This window comes from Amphibalanus amphitrite, unplaced genomic scaffold (genome assembly GCF_019059575.1).
Source record: "Amphibalanus amphitrite isolate SeventyFive unplaced genomic scaffold, NRLGWU_Aamphi_draft 000000F_arrow, whole genome shotgun sequence".
In the NCBI taxonomy this organism is placed as follows: Eukaryota; Metazoa; Arthropoda; class Thecostraca; order Balanomorpha; family Balanidae; genus Amphibalanus; species Amphibalanus amphitrite.
In genome coordinates, this window is record NW_024881498.1 from 3,301,338 (window position 1) to 3,320,800 (window position 19,463).

The 19,463-nt window shown below is 47.6% G+C and overlaps 1 protein-coding gene and 1 long non-coding RNA gene across 11 annotated transcripts; one reads left to right on the forward strand and one right to left on the reverse strand.

Annotated features, from left to right (window-relative positions):
- Window positions 1-1,988: 1,988 nt before the first annotated feature.
- Window positions 1,989-13,398, reverse strand: LOC122372847 (U1 small nuclear ribonucleoprotein A-like). 10 transcript variants are annotated; one of them, XM_043354820.1, is made up of 6 exons: window positions 13,334-13,398; window positions 7,065-7,128; window positions 5,372-5,435; window positions 4,876-5,048; window positions 2,656-2,969; window positions 1,989-2,270 (listed from the first exon to the last, which is right to left on the reverse strand). In XM_043354820.1, the coding sequence occupies exons 3-6, from the start codon at window positions 5,433-5,435 to the stop codon at window positions 2,111-2,113; spliced, it is 711 nt and encodes a 236-aa protein (XP_043210755.1). In that variant the 5' UTR covers window positions 7,065-7,128; window positions 13,334-13,398; the 3' UTR covers window positions 1,989-2,110. The 10 variants fall into 10 exon arrangements, with proteins under 10 accessions (XP_043210755.1, XP_043213265.1, XP_043207593.1 ...); XM_043357330.1 differs by lacking the exon at window positions 13,334-13,398 and adding an exon at window positions 12,291-12,626; XM_043351658.1 differs by lacking the exon at window positions 13,334-13,398 and adding an exon at window positions 7,576-7,891.
- Window positions 10,673-11,699, forward strand: LOC122377414. The gene is made up of 2 exons (XR_006255867.1): window positions 10,673-11,131; window positions 11,322-11,699. It is a non-coding gene; the product is annotated as an uncharacterized LOC122377414 (long non-coding RNA).
- Window positions 13,399-19,463: the final 6,065 nt, after the last annotated feature.

The following is a 19,463-nucleotide window of genomic DNA, read 5'->3' on the forward strand; positions in this document are numbered from 1 at the left end:
CTGCAGATGGGACACGACCGCAGCCCTATCCGAAAATAGGAGACCGAAAGGTACCCCCTTAGGGTTTTTTCAATAGAGAAAAATGAAAGCTGCAATTTTAGCGCCGGGAACTATTTCTATTTCTATTTCACTATTTCAAGCACATGGAATCGTGATTTCACGCACTCATTGCAAGGTCCGATGCTTCACTTTTGCATTGTTGACTGCGTGATGTCATTTATGACGTCACTTGGGTCATAGGAGTTTTTCGTCAATAACTCCCGATCAAATTGAGCTAGCGAATCGCGAAAGCCGCCAATGAACGTAGGAAGACCTGCCGAATAGAATGATATGCGACATGACCTACTTGGACCAGCTTCGTGACGTGAGGGCGCTGACCTGACCTTGACCCGAGGTCAACAACTTAAGTTTACATCACCCGTACAAAAATATACCATTCGGGGCGCCTGAGCGAGGCGAACACGATGATACCAAAATCGCGACTCTGCGACTGTTTTTGCGAAGTTATTTATGAAAAACTGAACCCGTGACTTGGGTCATTTGACCTGACCTCAGAGGTCACCGGTTGACCTGACACCGTAAAATCGGGTGCCAGTCGCTGCGTCTCGTAACGGCGCACACGCTCGCTTTTTCCTCGACGCTCTAGCTCCATCAGGAACGAAACGGCGAGGGGCAATTTTTGAAGAAAATAGTAGATGCCGCTCCGTTGGGTTTAAGTTTTCGAAAGTTCATTTCTCATTTCCAATGAAGGATTGTGAATGATACTCCTCAAAAGCAAACATATTTTCACTTTTTTGCATGGTCGTAAGCCATTGACACGTCCTCGATCTTCGAACTGTCTTGGCCTTTGCGGCTGAGCTGTTTGTTGACAGCTGTTTTCCGTTGGCTCAGCGAGAGGCTAGTGGGGGGGGGGGGGGGGGGCACGCGCCCCCCATTTTTTGGTTCAGGGGGCGTACGTGCTCTTTGCCTTAAAGGAAAAGGGCCACCTTCGTGAAATATGAAGATATCGTTGTTTTTCATTTTGGCATTATTATTTTTCATTTTCTTTTTAAAACTGGTGCCAGAAGTGCACAATTCGCTAAAAAGTATTTAAAACTATTTAACATATTGGTACTCAGGTACTATGTTGATACTCTCTACGGCACCTACTGTATGATGGCATAGCGATGACGTCACACTCAAGCCAATCAGCGTTCAGAAGACAGACTCGTCGGATTGTGTCAGATAAGCTGATTGGTTAAAGCTGAGCTGGTTGGAGCTGATTGGTAAAAAAACCAAAGCCTCGCCGCGGGTGGCTGTATTGTCGGATAAGAACGCATTCCTGGGATAAGGACGCATTCCTGGCGTGTTTTCTTTTAAAATTGCCGATAACTACGAATGGAGGCCGAAATCGGCCGTAAGGAGTTATATAGATGGGTTTTCGGACACGGGCTACAAGATGGCTATCTCAGTTTCAATCCCCATGTTAAAGGTGGCCCTTTTCCTTTAAATCTTTCGCTCCTTGAATCCCTCAGAGACACTTGACCAGAAGGTTTTTAGTTGGGAGACAGTCAGCTGTTTGGACCCGTGTGTGACATTTGCTATACCTGCGAGGTACGACCGCAACCCATTTCAAGCCTAATCGCATCAGAAACCCGTTCAGTCGCAGAGGGCCTAATGCCCATGAATCGCCGTATGAATCCGCCGCGCTTCACCGGAAATGATAAAGGTTTAAGAATTTCAGCAACGAACACGTAGGATCGATGTTCAGGCTTGCTACAAAAAGACTGCAGCCTCCGTACTATGGGACGCGGGATGAAGTACGCGGTGTGGCCGCCAGGTGGCGGTGAGTGCGCCAGCTGCCGACAGGTGGCACTACTGTCTGGCAGTTTCCCGACCGCCCGCGTCCGTAACCACCACCGGCCTCGCACCCACCGGGCGGCCCACTAGTCCGAACCAGGAGACTGGCGTGCCCGTCCCCACCCGCCGGCCACCCGCGACAGACTGGCCTGGTACAACACATGTATTATCTGCGCCGAACGCCAATGCGATGCGATGAGACGGGCGGGACGCAGCTGGGTGCCGGGAGGGGTGCGATGAGGGACTGGAATCCAGCCGGCAGCGGCGCCGCTCACTTCTTGGCGAAGGCGATCTTCATGGCGTGCGAGTGGGTGATCTTGAAGCCCTGGAGGGCGTTCTTGGCGGCCGTCGACTGCATCTCGTTCTCGAACTCGACGAAGGCAATGTCGTGCCGGCCGGGCACCAACCGCACCTCCTTGAAGCCGGGGAACCTGAGCACACACGCACAGGGGGCGGGGACTGGTCAGAGTGGGTGGTACGGCCAGACCAGTTACATTCTGTGGCTCGGTCAGACTGGTTAGTAGTTAAACTGACTGGGACGGTAAGAATGAGTGTGAACGTTTCATAAATTGGACGGCCCTGCTATTAAGACTTGTCCGTGGTTAACATTGGTCCATGATAGTTAACTAGTGGGACACCGCCCAGTGAACTAGTGGCGTGGCACCACTCTACTCTGCACAGGCCACAGCTCAGTGAACTAGTGACGTGGCACCAATCTCTACTCCCGCACAGGCCACTGCTCAGCGTCCCGAGCGGGCGCCGGCGCGGCCATCTGAGAGCAGCCGGCCGCGCCCCGGCGCCGGCGGCGTCACTCACTGGTTGAAGAGCATCTGCAGCATCATCTCGTTGGTCTCCTCGGGCAGGCTGGTGAGGAAGAGGATCTGGTTGGGCGGCTGCTCGGGCACCACCACCGGCGGCGGCGGCACCATGGCGGCCACGGGCGCCACCGGCGCCGGCTGCGGCACCGCCGCGCGCGCCGCCGGCATCGCCACCGGCGCCGGCACTGCCACCGGCGCCGGCGCGCGCTTCTTGGCCTTCTTGTTGGGCGGGTCGCGGCGCTTGGGCCGCTCTACATAGGTGCCCTTCAGCTTGGCCACCGCGTCCGACTCGGACTTGCAGTACTGGATGCGCTGCGGAGAACCGAACGGCAGTGGCAGCCCACTCAGCTCAGCGGCAGAGAACCAGACGCACTCGCCCAGCTCACAGCACAGCACGACGCACAACACATCAATGTCGCAGACAACTCATCCTAATTCAGGGACATTCATACTACCTACGTGGTCGCATTGGAAATTGGTACTGATTGCCTAAATTTCGGCTTTAAATCTTTGCTTTGTAACATGAAGTGATTCAAATAATAAAAAACAGTTTATGACTCATGACTGAGTATTTGGATAGTTTGTGGCTCCATATTTTGACCTGGGTTCAGGCCTGAATTGTGCTCTATTGTGGCAAGGAAAAGAAGTGACGATAAATGCCGTATCCGCTGCATTTTACAGCGCATATTATTAATAGATAAAATTAGGGGTAAAGCACACAAGTACAAACATACATACTGATACATTCGTGAAAAAGTACATGCCTGAGGCAAAGACGCATCCTTAGATAAGCACTATCATACACAAAACCAGTAAGAAGCCTTTTAGGGCGACAAACGAGCAAGCGCGAGTGTGAGCCCCGCACATGCAGAAGTAGCAAGTGGTACATAACCTGACTGGTGCCGTCCACCCGACTAACTGGCCCCTAACCGTAGCCAAATTTTAGCGCCAAATTTTAGTCAATATTGCGTGTTTGAACATCCCATTGTGATTTTTTTTTGCAGATATCTAAAAAACGGCGGTGCCCCGCGCCTCCGATCTTGGCACACCTGTTCATGCATCTTTTTTCCGCACATGTTAAAATTTCAGACCCAGGTCTCCCTAGATCAGGTCACCAGAATGACCTGACCTCAGAAAAAGTTAGAAACTTGGTCATTGGTACACCGAATGAACGAGCCCCTTGAAACTTTCAGTGATTGATAGCAGTAGCAGTATACCTGTACAAAATGTTTATCTGGGAATTTCGATATCGGTGACCTAAGGTCAAATCAACTTTGCGACCTCTATTATAAGTCGATGTGAAATGAAAGGCGTCTCTTTTGGACAAACGTCATTCTACTCTCAAACACCGTGTTACAGGTAAACTTGACAATCTGAACCGAAAAATGACACCCGTGACCTCTTTTAATGTCCCTGGGGTCATATCAGTTCATGAAAGGTCCCAAACAATTTTTACAATAACATTTGATAAAGACACACTAAAGCGATGAAAATGCCTCAGATCTGTTCAGCTCGACGATGCAAATCGACGGATATGCAACATGGCCTTTTCCGGTCAGATCATAACCTTGACCTGAGGTCGAATTTTCAAAATGACCATTCAAGGTCAACGTATAGTTTATTCGACGCGTCTCGACGAGAGGAACACGATGCTGGCAAAATAACTGTCGTCGACTTCTTGAGTCAAAGGTTACTGCAGAAAACGTTAGTCATAAAAACTGCTATTTGGGAGTTTTTGCAATCTGGAGGCTAAACCGTTGAATCGAGGTCAAATCCCCTATGATGACCCCTGGGCCCTGTTTCACCGGTGATAGCAGCAAGCTGCTTTTACACGTGTCAAATTGGGTTTCCATGGAAACATCAACAGGCCCATTGCTCCAACACTACCACAAGTGTGACGTCATCTCGCGCAATTTGATAGTAGCGTGGTAGCAGCGTCCCGTGAAACACCGCCCTGGCGACCGAACTTTGACCTGACCTAAAAAATGACTGAAGTATTTTAAATTTATACATTATATCTGACGCTCTTTCGAATGCTGCTAACAGCGTGTCCCTACGTGCCCTGGGGCCGAGTTAGACGGGGGGGGGAGGAGGGTTCAGGGACAGCCCTCTGCCCGGCGCGGGTTAATCATAGTGTATGAATAGGAGGCTGACAGCAAAATTAGCGTAATAAGAATGACTTGATACCATAGGCCAGAACAATACCATGAGCACCCACCATTGGCTTCTCATAAAAAGGGAATCCTTGCATTGAACGCAGGGCATTTGTTGCACTTGATATATCCTTGAATACAACAAAGGCCTGGCCTCTCATCTTCAGGTTCTTCAGTGCCACAATCTCCAAAATTTGGCCAAACTGTGAGAATATGGCGTATAGGGATTTCTTCAAATCTGGAAAAGAATATGTTTTATATTATTTACATCCATTATTGCTCACAAAATACCAGCAATATATTTTGAATGGGAAATGAAAGTTTTAGATATTTCAATGGGAGAATGCAAAAAGAAATCCAAGGTAATTAATCATTCACTTTCCATATTACCATGTTTTGTACATAGATACCTTTATTACATGAGTGGCCTAGATCATGCAATGCTGAAGCTTGGTGTGCAGTGCTCAAGAACAGGAGATCTCAACATAAATAGGAAATACCTACAGTCTGCATAGTTACCTACTTAGTTTGGTTAAAAGTTACATCTGATAATAGACATACCTGTCTTTTTCACCTTCTCATTCAGGTTATTGATGTAAATTGTCTGGTTCGGACGATTCTCCATCTGAAATACAAATATAAGGTAGGCGGTTAAAAACGGGGAATATTTGTTTCTGGTCCCTAAAAAGCTGTTTCTGGCACCTAATTGCTGATCAGCCCCAAAATGCTTATTCGACCCTAATATCTGAATCTGGCACCTAATTGCTTCCACACAGCCTAAAGTTGCCAGATCGTCTAGTTGAACTCCGTATTTGCTGTTTGCTGATTCAGCACCAAAACCAAAACATCCAGCACCTATTTTATTCCACGTTTGCCTACCTAATTCGCGTAATCTTCCTGATTTTATGTATCCTAACAACATGAACGTTGCATTCGGTGATGTCAAGTGCCATTTTCGCCAGTGGAGATTATGATTAATGCCATTTCTAGCCAAAAGAGAATCACTAGCCAGCTATGGTGCAGCATAGCAAGACGCTCCTATACCAGCCCGCTATGTAGAGACTAGACATTATTGCACCCTCAGCCATTTTAACGTGAAAAGTTTGGATCCGTCACTTCCAGCCAGGCTCTCAGGTCATAAACTGGAGTAAAGCAAAATGTCAACTCTGAACAGACATGCCACGCAACCAGCCCTCTTTTCAATATTATTAGCTTTCTGCAATCATCGTCTGACTCCATCTCGATCAAACGCAGCATCCGGTTTCTACAGGGGCGTTTGACTGACCGGCCACACAATAACCAAAAACAAAATCAAAGCTTCATGCACACATATGACATAAGTAAGAAACGGATGAAAAAGGCACAACCACGGCACAACTCTGCGTGGCAAACAACGGACAATGTCCCACGCAAGATCCCGCGTTTCTTCAGCGGCCTTGAACGGAATGAAAACATTACATTTCTTTTTTTGGAGCTATTTGATGACGTCAAAAAATACAATACCCGTTTTAATGGTCAAAATCGAGACAATTACTCACAAAAATGTTTCCCTTTAATCACTACAAATAAATACTTTTAAATATTTAAACGACATTGTTTTTTTCAAACAAATCAATATTATTTGCTTACTTAAACGTCATATACAATGCTGAGATCACTACGGGGCTGTCTTAGAGTGTAGCTGCACTGGCAACCTTTAGGCTAGACTCCTGGGGTCATTATACCAGAACAACATGATTCTACCAGCCAGTAGTTCATTTTTCTACTAGATTGGTGCTACGCTCAGCATTTAGGTGCCAGATTCAGAAAAAAGAGTAAGGCGTACCGATGAATAGGTGCCAGAAACAGCTAATTAAGGTCATTTTCCATGATTGGTGCTGGTATCCACCAAATAGGTGCTGAGGACCAATTTTGGGGCGAGTCAGCTTTTAGGTGCCAGAAATAGCTTTTCTGGGACGCAATTAAATGGCGTCCGTTAAAAACTAAGGAAGTTCATGTGGAAAGGAATGCAATGATTTAAATGCATTATCTGAGGCTTATCTAATGCTTCTTTTGTGATATCAACATAAATCTAAACATAGTGGACAGATAGTTTGTCAGCATCCTGCAAGAAATGAGTTAATTCTTAACTTGAACTGATCAGCATGCTGATGCATATGAATTATGTAACAAAGCATTAAAAGAAAAACCTCAAGGCAGTTCCTCCCTAGTTGATAACTACAATATTGAAAATTAATTTTTGAAACTGACTCACCTTAATCCTCTAGCTCGAACTGAGTGGTAGGTATGAGAACAGCTGCGTTTCGTATCGGTGCAGTCTATGGAAATTCAACATTAAAGGGTATCATCTGAGTCCAGTACAAACTACAAAGTGTTGCTATTTTAATTCAAGGGCCATAGACACTTCCTAAACATATAAGTCCACTGGTCAAAATGATGAAGTTCAAGTGCAGTAACTGAAACAAGAACAATGAAAGCATTACATTACGATTAAGCCAAACAAACATTACCTAGGTATTCCAATCCAATTCCAACCTAATACCTTTATTTTAAGGTAAATTGATATTCTGAACTTAAAAACGTCAGCAAAATACAAGGTCGGATTTCTCTATTTCTCTGGAATATAATATACAATATGATAAACTTTTAATGATCAAGGCTGAGGCATAATGATCAAATCAAAATGCTAATGGGAACAGGGTATCAGTATAGTTTGGCAACACCCAAAACCGAGAGCAAATTATATAGCATTTTTATATAGGTACCTTGGGGTTGGGCTATACACAGTTTAGATAAATAGGGCTTTATAAAACATAGAAAATAGAGAGGGCCGAGGGGTAACAATTGGGCAGCACCTCTCTGCACGACCGCTTCCGGCGGCTTCCGGCGGCACCGGCAAAATACAACAGTGACAGAAGCGCCACCGCTAAGGGGGCAGCCATATTTTAACGCAGGAGTTTTTTATTGTGCGCTTGCTGGTAAATAAAAATGAAAAAATGGCCAAAATTCGCCAGATTCATTGGGCAAATAATTTTTAATACAACTTTTCTATTGCATAGGTAACCCAAAAAAGAGAAAGAAAAGTAAAATACATGTTCAAGGCCATCAGTATAGATGCCGCTACCAGTCAGCGTGCACAAACTGGCGCAAACCTTCTTGCCCCGCGTTCGATGTAGTATCTCGGACGACGAAGATTCTACGTCGTCCGGCCAATCACGTTCCATAACCGCAGGCGAGCCCCCGCTGACCTTGAACGCGATTGGCCGGACGGCGTAAAATCTTCGTCATCCGGGAGACATCGAACTCGATATACCGTGACTTTTTGAAAAGGACGCGTGTATATCACACCACGGTGAGATTTACATAATGCATCGCACTGTAGTGTAAACCTCACCCGGGTGTGATTTACACAATACACTACTCCTGTGTATATCACACCACGCGGAGTGTGATTTACACAGTGGGCCGGCAATGCGTAAATCACACCGGGGTGTGATATACACAATGTGCTCCTAGTGTGTAAATCACACCCGGGTGTCAGACCACGCAGCACCTGGGTGTGATTTACACAGTAGGCCTAGCCAATGTGTAAATCTCACCAGGGTGTGATATACACTGTGTGCTCGGTAGTGGGTAAATCACACCTGGGTGTCAAACCACGCAGCACCTGGGTGAGATTTACACAGTAGGCACGGTAACAAGACACTTAACCAAACCTTAGACCTGACCTGACCTAACCTAACCTAACCTAACCTAACCTAACCTAACCTAACCTAACCTAACCTAACCTAACCTAACCTAACCTAACCTAACCTAACCTAACCTAACCTAACCTGACCTACTGATTTTTGCCTACCCGTGGATGAGGAAGAAGTTACTCGCATGAAGAGATTGCAAGCAATGGTAAGTCAAATATTTTTAGGTTAAGTGGTTGTGCATCAGGCTTCAGGCCTTCGGCCTGAAGCCAGATACACAACCACTTAACCTAAAAATATTTGACTTACCATTGCCTGTAATCTCTCCTAAGGCATTGCCTTCGGCACTGCACCGCTTCGCCACGAGCATTCAGACGTCGCTTTCCATATTGTATTGGTGCTTTTAAACTTGTCGGTCGGCAGCGAACCCACCGCTACCAAGGAAAAGCGAAAATGCGGGAAAAAGCGCCCGCGCCGACGGGACTCGAACCCGCAACATTCGTATCATGGTGCAAACACCTTCACCACTAGGCCAGGCGGTCAGTTAATTCCGAGAGAGAGGACGCCCGGAATCCCGCCGGAATATTCGTAGTGCTTAGTCTGATCTGACCAATGGGCGAGCAGAGTCACTGCTCTGACCAATGGACGTTCAGCGTTGCTATGACGTCACATCGTGGTGAGATATACACACAGCTGCCCTCTCTGTGTATTCCTGGTGTGATTTACACTACGTAGTAGATTTTGTGTATATCACACCGGGGTGGGTGTGATTTACACAAATGGCCGGTATTGTGTAAATCTCACCGTGGTGTGATATACACGGTCCCCTTGATATAGCCACCGTCGTCAAGTTAGATGTAAGTGAATCCTAATCTATAATCTAAGATTCGGAATCAGGTGAGCCCCTACGATTTGGACCAAACTTGGTCAGTGGATAGTACGTAACGTCCTGATTACGATGCACCCAAAATCTAAGCTCGGCCCGCCATATTTACGAAGTTACGGATGTTTGAATTTCAAGGTCATTCGGGAGAGCCCCTACGATTTCCGTCAAAATTTGTGTACGGACACTCTAGATGCTCTTCATTACGAATATCACAAAATTTAAGCTCGGCCCGCCATATTTACGAAGTTACGGAGGTTTGAATTTCAAGGTCATTTGGGTGAGCCCCTACGATTTCCGTCAAAATTTGTGTACGGACACTCCAGACGCTCCTCATTACGAATATCGCAAAATTTAAGCTCGGCCCGCCATATTTACGAAGTTACGGAGTCACAAAGTTACGGAATTTCAAGGTCATTCGGAGAGCCCCTCCGATTTTCGTCAAAATTTGTATGCGGACACATTACATGCTCCTCATTACGAATATCATAAAAGCTAAGCTCGGCCCGCACTATTTCAAAAGTTACTGACGTTTGAAACTCACTGAAATTCAAACATCTCTATCTTTTGAAATAGTGCGGGCCGAGCTTAGCTTTTATGATATTCGTAATGAGGAGCATGTAATGTGTCCGCATACAAATTTTGACGAAAATCGGAGGGGCTCTCCGAATGACCTTGAAATTCCGTAACTTTGTGACTCCGTAACTTCGTAAATATGGCGGGCCGAGCTTAAATTTTGCGATATTCGTAATGAGGAGCGTCTGGAGTGTCCGTACACAAATTTTGACGGAAATCGTAGGGGCTCACCCAAATGACCTTGAAATTCAAACCTCCGTAACTTCGTAAATATGGCGGGCCGAGCTTAAATTTTGTGATATTCGTAATGAAGAGCATCTAGAGTGTCCGTACACAAATTTTGACGGAAATCGTAGGGGCTCTCCCGAATGACCTTGAAATTCAAACATCCGTAACTTCGTAAATATGGCGGGCCGAGCTTAGATTTTGGGTGCATCGTAATCAGGACGTTACGTACTATCCACTGACCAAGTTTGGTCCAAATCGTAGGGGCTCACCTGATTCCGAATCTTAGATTATAGATTAGGATTCACTTACATCTAACTTGACGACCGTGATATAGCCTTGGTTTGGGACGCCGGTGAAAACAGGGCGCCTGGGGCGTTTTGATCAAGGCTCTTGAAATTCGCTTTCGTGGAGCACGTGACCGAGATTTCGACTTGGCCCATGGGTGGTTTTTTAGCTATTACCTGCTACGGTGAACCAGAATTTAATTTATACATTCATTGCGCGGCTGTTACAAAGAGTGATACACACACATTGGGCACACTCTGAACCAAGGCTATATAACTCTGAACTAAGAGAGTGTTGTTGAGTTTTGCTGTTTTATGAATGTTTAATGTGTTTTTAACTACCTCAATCTCGCTTTTACAATATCTGAGACATGAACATGGCAAGCTTTTAAAATAAAATAACACCACATTCCTACATCAGCATGAGAAGAGGGACATTTTTGGTTTTAAGACAATTTGGACAATTTTGGACAATTTGGCGATAAAGTGATAATAGGGGCAGGTTTGGTGAGAATTGGGTGCATTCGCCGGACAGCCCGTCGTGAAAACGGCTAATATTTTTTCCCTTTGCAGTTGAAGATGCAGAATGGCTCTGCCCCGTGTGCCGCAGCAAGCCACAGCCTGCCGGAGAGAGCACATCAACATAGTAGAAAACGTAAGTGGTTATGTGGAGTGACCAAGTGTAATGACACTTATGAGTAGTTCTTCTTATGTTGTGTGCTTATTTCACTCTCCATGCTTTATTTCACGTGTTACCTAATTATAACTTATATTATATCTGTGTCGAACAAATTAAGTATTAACTGATGGAAATCTGACCACTTGCGCAACCCATCTTCTCACAGCATGGACATCCGGAGAGAACTATGCGGCATGACAAACTCTACGAGCACTGGTGGTTCCTCCCTGCCGTCTCACGGCAGCGGCGCGACGGTGTCGAGAACGGTGGCTTGGTCAGCGGGGAATCCGGCGAAGCGCTGCGCGCTGAGGGTGGGTGATAGATGACCGGTCACTGAACAATGAAGCGAGTCAGATCATTGGGCGCAGTGATTACCAGCCACGCATCGCGGCTGGTCCGCGGAAGTTATTGCTTTGATGTCGGACTAAGTCACACAATGTTTTGTCACATTCTAGAGTGATGCTGACAATGGAATGCATCGCTAATTTGCTTCCGATGCTGCCTTAACGGTGATATGAGATGCGTGATAAACCGTTTGTTTGTTTGTTTGTTTGTTTGTTTCGTTGGGTTAGGCCCTTTCGGTCCGATGAGACCATTGCAGAGCCGGGAGGATGATATGACTTGGGGGGGAGGGGGCATGGGGCGAGCACCCTAGTGAGTCGCCGGGGCTGAGCCCATTTAAATGGGCAGGCCACCCAGCCCCCAGGCTACGGGCGTGCTCGGCTTATGGGCAATCCCGCATGGAATAAAGTTGCACGTCCAGCCCGGACCAGGGGGTTGAGGCGTGGAGAAGAAGGGTTTGAATGTCCTAAGGATGGAAAGGAAACGACGGAACGGTATGTGGTAAATCGTCAGAGGTATGTCACTAGTTATGTGACAAGCAACAAGACCTTAGACAGCAAAACATGTGAAGTGTGAACACCACATCAATGGACTGGACGACACATATGGGCATCACAGCATAACTAATGACAATAACTAACGTAGCTAATAACATTAGGCACGTGCATAGCATAGCATAACTAATGCATTGCAATTGCGGGGGGGGAGGGGGCACTCCTGGTCACCTGATAATGGGTGGTAGCTTAGAAAAGAATTAAATGACTTGTCTATCAATCTTTGTGCCTTAACGTACCTGGTAGATATAGTCCATAGTTGCAATTACGCGTATGCCATAAATACTTTTCGATTGTGCACTCATTCCGCGCAGACCTCGCATTCATAGGTGGCGTCCTAGCCCAGCGGAAGTATTCTAGGGGGCGCTGTTTGCGGCAATGGATTGTGAACTTCTAACTACGTTCCTTGCAATATGATACTGACAGATGTGAATACAAGTATCCAAGACATTTGTCAAAAGAAAAAAAGAACAGCATATAAGGAGAAAATCACCTGATACTAAAAAAGGCAAAGTTGCAAGCCTTTCAAACACACTGCGATGCGTTACTTATAATTTAGTATCACTTGACGTTACGGACAGGGGCCCTCAGGATGCCCTCAGGGCATACTACGGGCACCGTAGCGCCATCTCTTTGGGATCTCTAAAAGCATGGCCTGCGACCTGCACCACTAGGCAGTGACAACTATCTGGTCATATAGGTAGACGGCGTGCTTACAGATGATATAGCAATTCTGCCTCGATTTTTTTATTTGCTCGGTTTGAAGTTAACCGAACTTTTAAAAGTACATTTTAAATTTGAAAACTTGTAATAGCTACTAAAACATTTTAAAACTTTGCCCAACTGGTGAAGGACGAACTCCGTGTCATCACGAGTGTGACAAAATCATTCAGAGTCGGAAAGTTCACTCCAGGGAAACCTCGTTTACTGATTGTTACCCTGGAAAGTGAAGAACTGAAGTGGGAGATCATCCGTCTAGCCCCACAACTGCGCCACAGTCAGAAATGGCCGAGAGTATACCTCTCTCCTGACTTAACGCGCACAGAAAGGGAAGACGCACGCAGGCTTAGAGACGAACTCAAGAGAAGGAAGGAAAATGGTGAGCTGCACCTGACAATTCGAAACAGAAGGATTGTGGAAATTGGAAGGGAAACATCACACTCCAGGGCCTTGACTGGCCAGCCGCTGGAGTCGCAACAGCAGACTAGACAGGCACCCGCATCAACTGGGGCAGACATGACCCAACACCAAGAAACTATCCAACAGGAGGTGGAACCGGTACCTGAAGTCGGTCAGGCCTCTGCTGCTGGCACGGGCTCTGTGCCGGCTGTGAATGCTGATGCTGAAGCAGCCTCAGGGGCGAGCAACTCGGCAGCCAATCCAAGAACGGCCTGACTGACTGAGGGCAGGACGGGGAGGGCCCAGGCAGGCTTAACATGTGTATACACGAATGCAGATCAGTTCCTGAACAAGAGAGATGAACTGAGTATGTACATCGCCGGTACTAGACCTGACATCATAGTGATAACAGAAGTCATTCCCAAAGCCCAGTCCCTGCCCATCAGCCCTTCCCAGTTAGCTCTACCTGGTTATGTGACATTCACCAGCTTTGAACCAACAGCTCCTCGATTGGGGTCATCAGGATTGAGAGGAATATGCTTCTTTGTGGCTGCGCACTTATGTGTGACCCAAGTTCAGTTTTCAAATGACTTCTCAGAGCAACTCTGGCTGAAGGTACGACTGGGGGGCTCCGATGAGCTCATCCTAGGTGGCATCTACCGTAGCCCCTCCAGCGACTGTCAGTCCACAACGATGCTTTGCGACCTTCTCATTGAAGTTACAAGAGCTAACCCATCTCACCTCGTCATTATGGGGGACTTCAACTTCAATTCTATTGACTGGAGCTGTTGTATGTCTCTTGGTCCACCGTCTGACCCGGCCCATGCGTTTCTGGAGGCGGTTCGAGACAGCTTCCTCATCCAGCATGTCAAGCGACCAACACGTTACAGACATGGTAACACCCCCAACGTCCTGGATCTGATATTTTCTAATGAGGAGGGCATGATATCCGAAATCACTCACCTCCCTCCTCTCGGGAACAGCGACCATGAGGTGTTATGGTTCGAGCTGCACTGCTACACACCTGGAGCAGGCAACCACACAGCCAAGTTGAACCTAAGCAAGGGTAATTATGCAAAGATGGTGAATGACCTCCAAAGCGTGTCGTGGGCCTCGTTAGAGTCGGTCCCGCTGGAAGAACACTGCAAGCTCTTCTCCGAGACCATCAAGGTGATGATGACAGAGAACATCCCGCTTCATCGATCCCATCAGAGGAAGAACATCTATGTAACAAGAGAAGCCTGGACTCTAAGAAATAAGAAAAATAAGCTCTGGAAGAAATACGTGAGAACTCGAGACGTGGAGTGCTACAATCGTTTTGTCCGCGCGCGTAACGACCTGAGAAGCCTCACCAGGCGGTTGAGGCGGAGGTTTGAACAGACTCTGGTTGATTTGCTCAAAGACAACGTGAAGCCTTTTTGGAGATATGTCAACTCACGTTTGAAAACTAAGCCTGGCATTGGAAACCTCAGAAAGGCTGATGGCTCGTTAGCACTTTCAGATCAGGAGAGGGCGGACGTGCTTGCTGAGTTCTTTGCCAGTGTCTTCACCGTGGAGGACTGTTCGAACATGCCTGACCTGGCGTCTCCATGGGAAGGACGAACACTAGAGCGTGTTGAATTGAGTCCTGCACTGGTTCAGCGCAGACTAGAGGGCCTCAAAACCTCCACCTCCCCTGGTCCTGATGGTATTCCTTCGAGGGTCCTGCGAGAGCTCGCGACCGCAATCAGTTCTCCCGTCTGCTCTCTGTTCCAGAAGTCCCTTGATAGCGGCTCTCTTCCAGACGAGTGGAAACTGGGAACTATTGTTCCAATCTTCAAAGGTGGTTGCAGACTGGAACCAGCAAACTACAGACCTGTAAGCCTGACATCCGTGCTTTCGAAGGTGCTGGAGGGCATAGTCAGAGACAGAATCATGGAGTTCCTCACGGAGACCGGGCAGCTCAACGATGCCCAGCATGGCTTCCTTCCCAAGAGGTCGTGCGCAACCCAACTCCTCTCTACTCTGGAAGACTGGACTCGGCAGCTGGAGAGTGGAGAGCATATTGATATTGCCTACCTGGACTTTCGAAAAGCCTTCGACTCTGTTCCGCACAAGCGTCTGCTTGCAAAGTTGAAGGGCTACGGAATCCGAGGCCCGGTGCTCAAGTGGATTGAGGCATTTCTTACTGGCCGAGGTCAAAGAGTGGCGATCAATGGAACAACCTCGATTCAACACCCTGTCATGAGCCAGGGCCTCGGCTAAGGAATTTTGACTACTGGGGCAAATCGTCAAAGTGTGTTGGCGCCCTGCTGGGGGGGCCCCCCAGCAGGGGGGGGGGGGCCGCAGGTGTTTGAACACCTGCGGTTTTTCCTGCGGTTTTTCGCGGATATCTAAAAAACGGCGGCGCTCCATCACCCATCAATTTTACACGTGTTGTAAAAATCTCAGACCAAGGTCATTCAAGATCAGGTTACCAGGTCACTTCAAGTGACCTCACCTCATGAAATGTTTCCATGTATGCCGTAGCTACACCGAGTGACCGATCGCTTTGAAACTTTCAGCGATTGATAAGGGCAACAGCATGTACAAAATTTATATCTCGGAATTTTCATATCGGTGACCTAAGGTCAGCTCACTTTTGCGACCGATCTATTATAAGTCAATGGGAGAAATTCAAAACCACCTCTTTTGGACGAAAGTTATTCTAAACACTATAAAACACTGTACGTGACTTTGACACACTGAACATGAAAATAGCACCCGTGACCCTTTTTTATGCCCCTGAGGTCATCTCAGTTCACGAATGGTATCTAACAGTTTTTCGCGAATAACTTTTGAAAGAGGCATGCTAGAGCGATGAAAATGCCTTAGATGTGTTTGGTTAGACGATGCAGATCGACTGATATGCAACATGACAATTTCCGGTCAGATCATGACTTGAACCTGAGGTCGAATTTTCAAGTTGACCTTCAAGGTCAAATTGTAGTTAATTTGATGCGTCTTGACGAGAGGAACACGATGTCGGATAAAAGAAAGCGCTTGCATTGGGCCTTGGCTCGTGCAAAGCATGAGTCAAAAGTTATTGCAGAAAAACTGTTCCCCCAAAATCGTCTTTAGTAGTTTTTGCCCCTTGCAGGCAAAACCGTTGGCGTTAGGTCAAATCTAAGAGAAATAACCAGAAAGCATGCTAATATGGCTATCAAATGCGCTTTTCCGCGGTGCTGTAGCTCTAATTGGTTCCCGAGTTAAGCGTCGGCATCTTGTAAACTGTCGATATTCGACCTGAAAATCGGCGAAAGTTGGCCTTCACCATGACCTGACCTTTGACCTCACCAAAAAAGTGGCTCAAGTAATTTCGTCATTATTTTTGACGCTCTTTCGAACGAAGATGGATTATGGGGTGTAAAAAGATATGCTTGCTAATGTACAGTCCACAGCAGAAGTAATGTGCGGTTTCAGTCATGGGTATGTTCTGCTTCTGAAGCTTAGGAACGATTAGTCAGACTACAATGAAACTTTGAATGTAGCTTATATGTATCGTCAGTCGTCACCCTTGCAGCTGCAATTTTAGCTATTGACATCTTCTTTTCGATCACTCCGCATTAAACAATCGCCAGTCAAAGCCAATCGTTGAGATTGGTAAAACCCTACATTACTTTAGCGGTGGGCTGTACGCCTATGTTTTTGGATGGAAATTGAGGGTGCAGCTGCACACCGTGCACTCCCTCTTCCGCCGCCCCTGATTTCTTGCCACAAACGTCTTCAACCGCTCCCGAATGAAAGAATGTACGTCAATATTGATATATTCTCATTTTGTGGAGGTTGGGCAAAGCCTGACCACTACTGGGGCATTCCTCGACTCTACTGGGGCATTTGCCCCAGTAGTTAACATGTTAGCCGAGGCCCTGTCATGAGCGGCATCCCACAGGGTTCGGTCTTGGGACCGACGCTCTTCGTCATCTACGTAAACGACCTCCCAGAATGTGTCAAGAGCCACATCGCCATGTTCGCGGACGACGCAAAACTGTACGGCCCAAACCAGTCGCAACCGCCTCAGGCTCCTACTGACGCGAACGGCGCCCAGTTGCAACTCGACCTAGTAGCCGCAGCGAACTGGTCAGCGACCTGGCTTCTCCCTTTCAACCTGAAGAAGTGTAAGGTTCTTCACCTCGGGAGAGGTAACCCACGGTTCCAGTACACGCTTCTGGGGGAGCCACTCTCAGCGGTGACAGAAGAGAAAGACTTGGGCATCTTCATCGACGAGGAATTGAAGTTCAAGAAGCATGCTGCTGTTGCCATCAGCAAGGCCAACCAGATTCTGGCAGTCATCCGACGCTCCTTTGAGCTACTCAACTCCGAGACTCTCCCAGTCCTCTACAAGACCCTGGTCCGACCTCACCTAGAGTATGGCAACATCATCTGGGGCCCCTTCAACAAAGAAGATCAACGACTGGTGGAGAGAGTCCAGCGCAGAGCCACGCGACTTGTCACTGAAATCCGGCATCTCCCGTATCAGGAGCGGCTGCGCAGGCTACGGCTGCCGTCCTTGCTTTACAGAAGACGCAGAGGAGACGTCATCATGCTCTACATGCTCATGACTGGTCTTCTGAACCTGAAGAAAGAAGACTTCTTCCAGGCTGCTCCATCGGCAAGCACAAGAGGTCATACGATGAAGGTGGCCAAACCAAGAGCTCTGACTAGAGTACGAAGAAACCACTGGAGCGTACGTGCGGTCAACGACTGGAACTCGCTGCCGGCTGAAGTGGTTCTCGCTCCGACCCTGAATGGGTTCAAGAACCTCCTTGACAGACACTGGTCGAGTCGTATGTACGATATCCCTACCATAAACTGAGTTTGAGCAAAGAGTACCGCATGAGCTCGACGAGATCGGGTCCAATAGGCCTCTGGCCTCCAATAGTCCCGCCAACATTAAGGTAAGGTAAGGTAAGGTAAAACTTCCTTCGAATCCTTCGTCACGAATGGTGCTAGGAAGGAAAACTTCACCAGAGATCACGTGACTGGATATGGCAGTGTGCCATATCTCATGCCCTCCGGCGCCCTGTTTTCACCGGCGTCCTTGGTTTGGAGCAAGGCTATATAAACCAGGTAGAACGTTCCCGACGAAAAAGTGGTGACAAGCGATAATTAGTAGCCGCGACCCTCACTTGTTCAAAACTATATCCGCAAGCAGCATTTACAGGCTAGCGGAAATCGACCAATCGGCGTTCGGCAATACTCGACGCTGATTGGCCCGATGCTCGTGACGAAATTGCGGGGGACTGTAGCTATTCCCCTATGGCGTTTAATAGACTTACGGCTTTTGAAGGGGATTTATACCAGTTTTTGTTGGGTTTGAGGCCATTTTTGAGCTTGGATATTCTTTCTGTGACTTTTGACTGTGTAATAACGACATTTAATCATGACATTCTATATACTACCGGTGTCACATCGGCCAAAAAGACCGTAAGTACATGGGATAGACGGACCACTGCTGATGGGGCCACACATGTCGGCGTGTGGTCATCGGAGGTCCGTGAGGGTTCGACATAGACCCTTCATGGGTCGGTATAGGCCCGGTGGGTCCAGTGTGCAAGCCTATCGGGGGCCGGTGCTGACCCAACAGGGCCCAGTGGCATATAATGTAAGGCTGTCTAGGCCGACGTTGAGGGCTCATGGGGGCCATATAGGACCAATAGGGACCACATCAGTCAATCAGGGGCCATTTAGGCCAATAAAGGCACTTCAGGGGACTTGAAAAGGTCATTCAAGAGCTGTGGTGGGCCCATGAGGGGACGGCATTGGTCCAGCAGGTGCAGTCAGGGGATGTGCCCGATGTTGTACGGGTATCTCAGTGGCCCATTTGGGCATATCAGTGACCAATTTGGACCCAGCAGAGGGCTTTGTAGACCTATCAGGGGCTGGTGATGGTTCATCAGGGGCCAGCGTTAGTCCATCGGGGCACGGCATATGCCCATCAGAGGTAATTGCGAGCCCACGCTGAACAATGATGGCCCTTCAACGGCCCCTAATGGATCTACATTGACCCATGGGCCATGATGTGTCATGTATGCCCCTATGACAGGCCTACTCAGACCCCTGATGGACATTCCCGGCCTCTGATGACCCTATACTGAATGCTAAAGGGGCTCTAAGTTTCTCCAATAACCCTTCGTCAACCCATTATTACCATACGCTGGCACTAGGGGCCCCACATCAGCCGCAGGGCAGTCCGTGCCATGACAGCATGTCTTTTCGGCCGATATTACATCGGTAATATTTATTAAAATCATGATTTTATGGTGTCATTATAT

What these genes read in the sequence shown, in the direction of transcription:
- LOC122372847 (XM_043350841.1), bottom strand. Translation starts at nt 7,752, where the DNA reads ATGGCTGCCCCCTTAGCGGTGGCGCTTCTGTCACTGTTGTATTTTGCC. An exon ending in TGAGAAGGTGAAAAAGACAG is followed by an intron (nt 5,049 to 5,371) that starts GTATGTCTATTA and finishes ATTCTTTTCCAG; the next exon opens with ATTTGAAGAAATCCCTATAC. An exon ending in CTTTTTATGAGAAGCCAATG is followed by an intron (nt 2,970 to 4,875) that starts GTGGGTGCTCAT and finishes GGTTCTCCGCAG; the next exon opens with CGCATCCAGTACTGCAAGTC.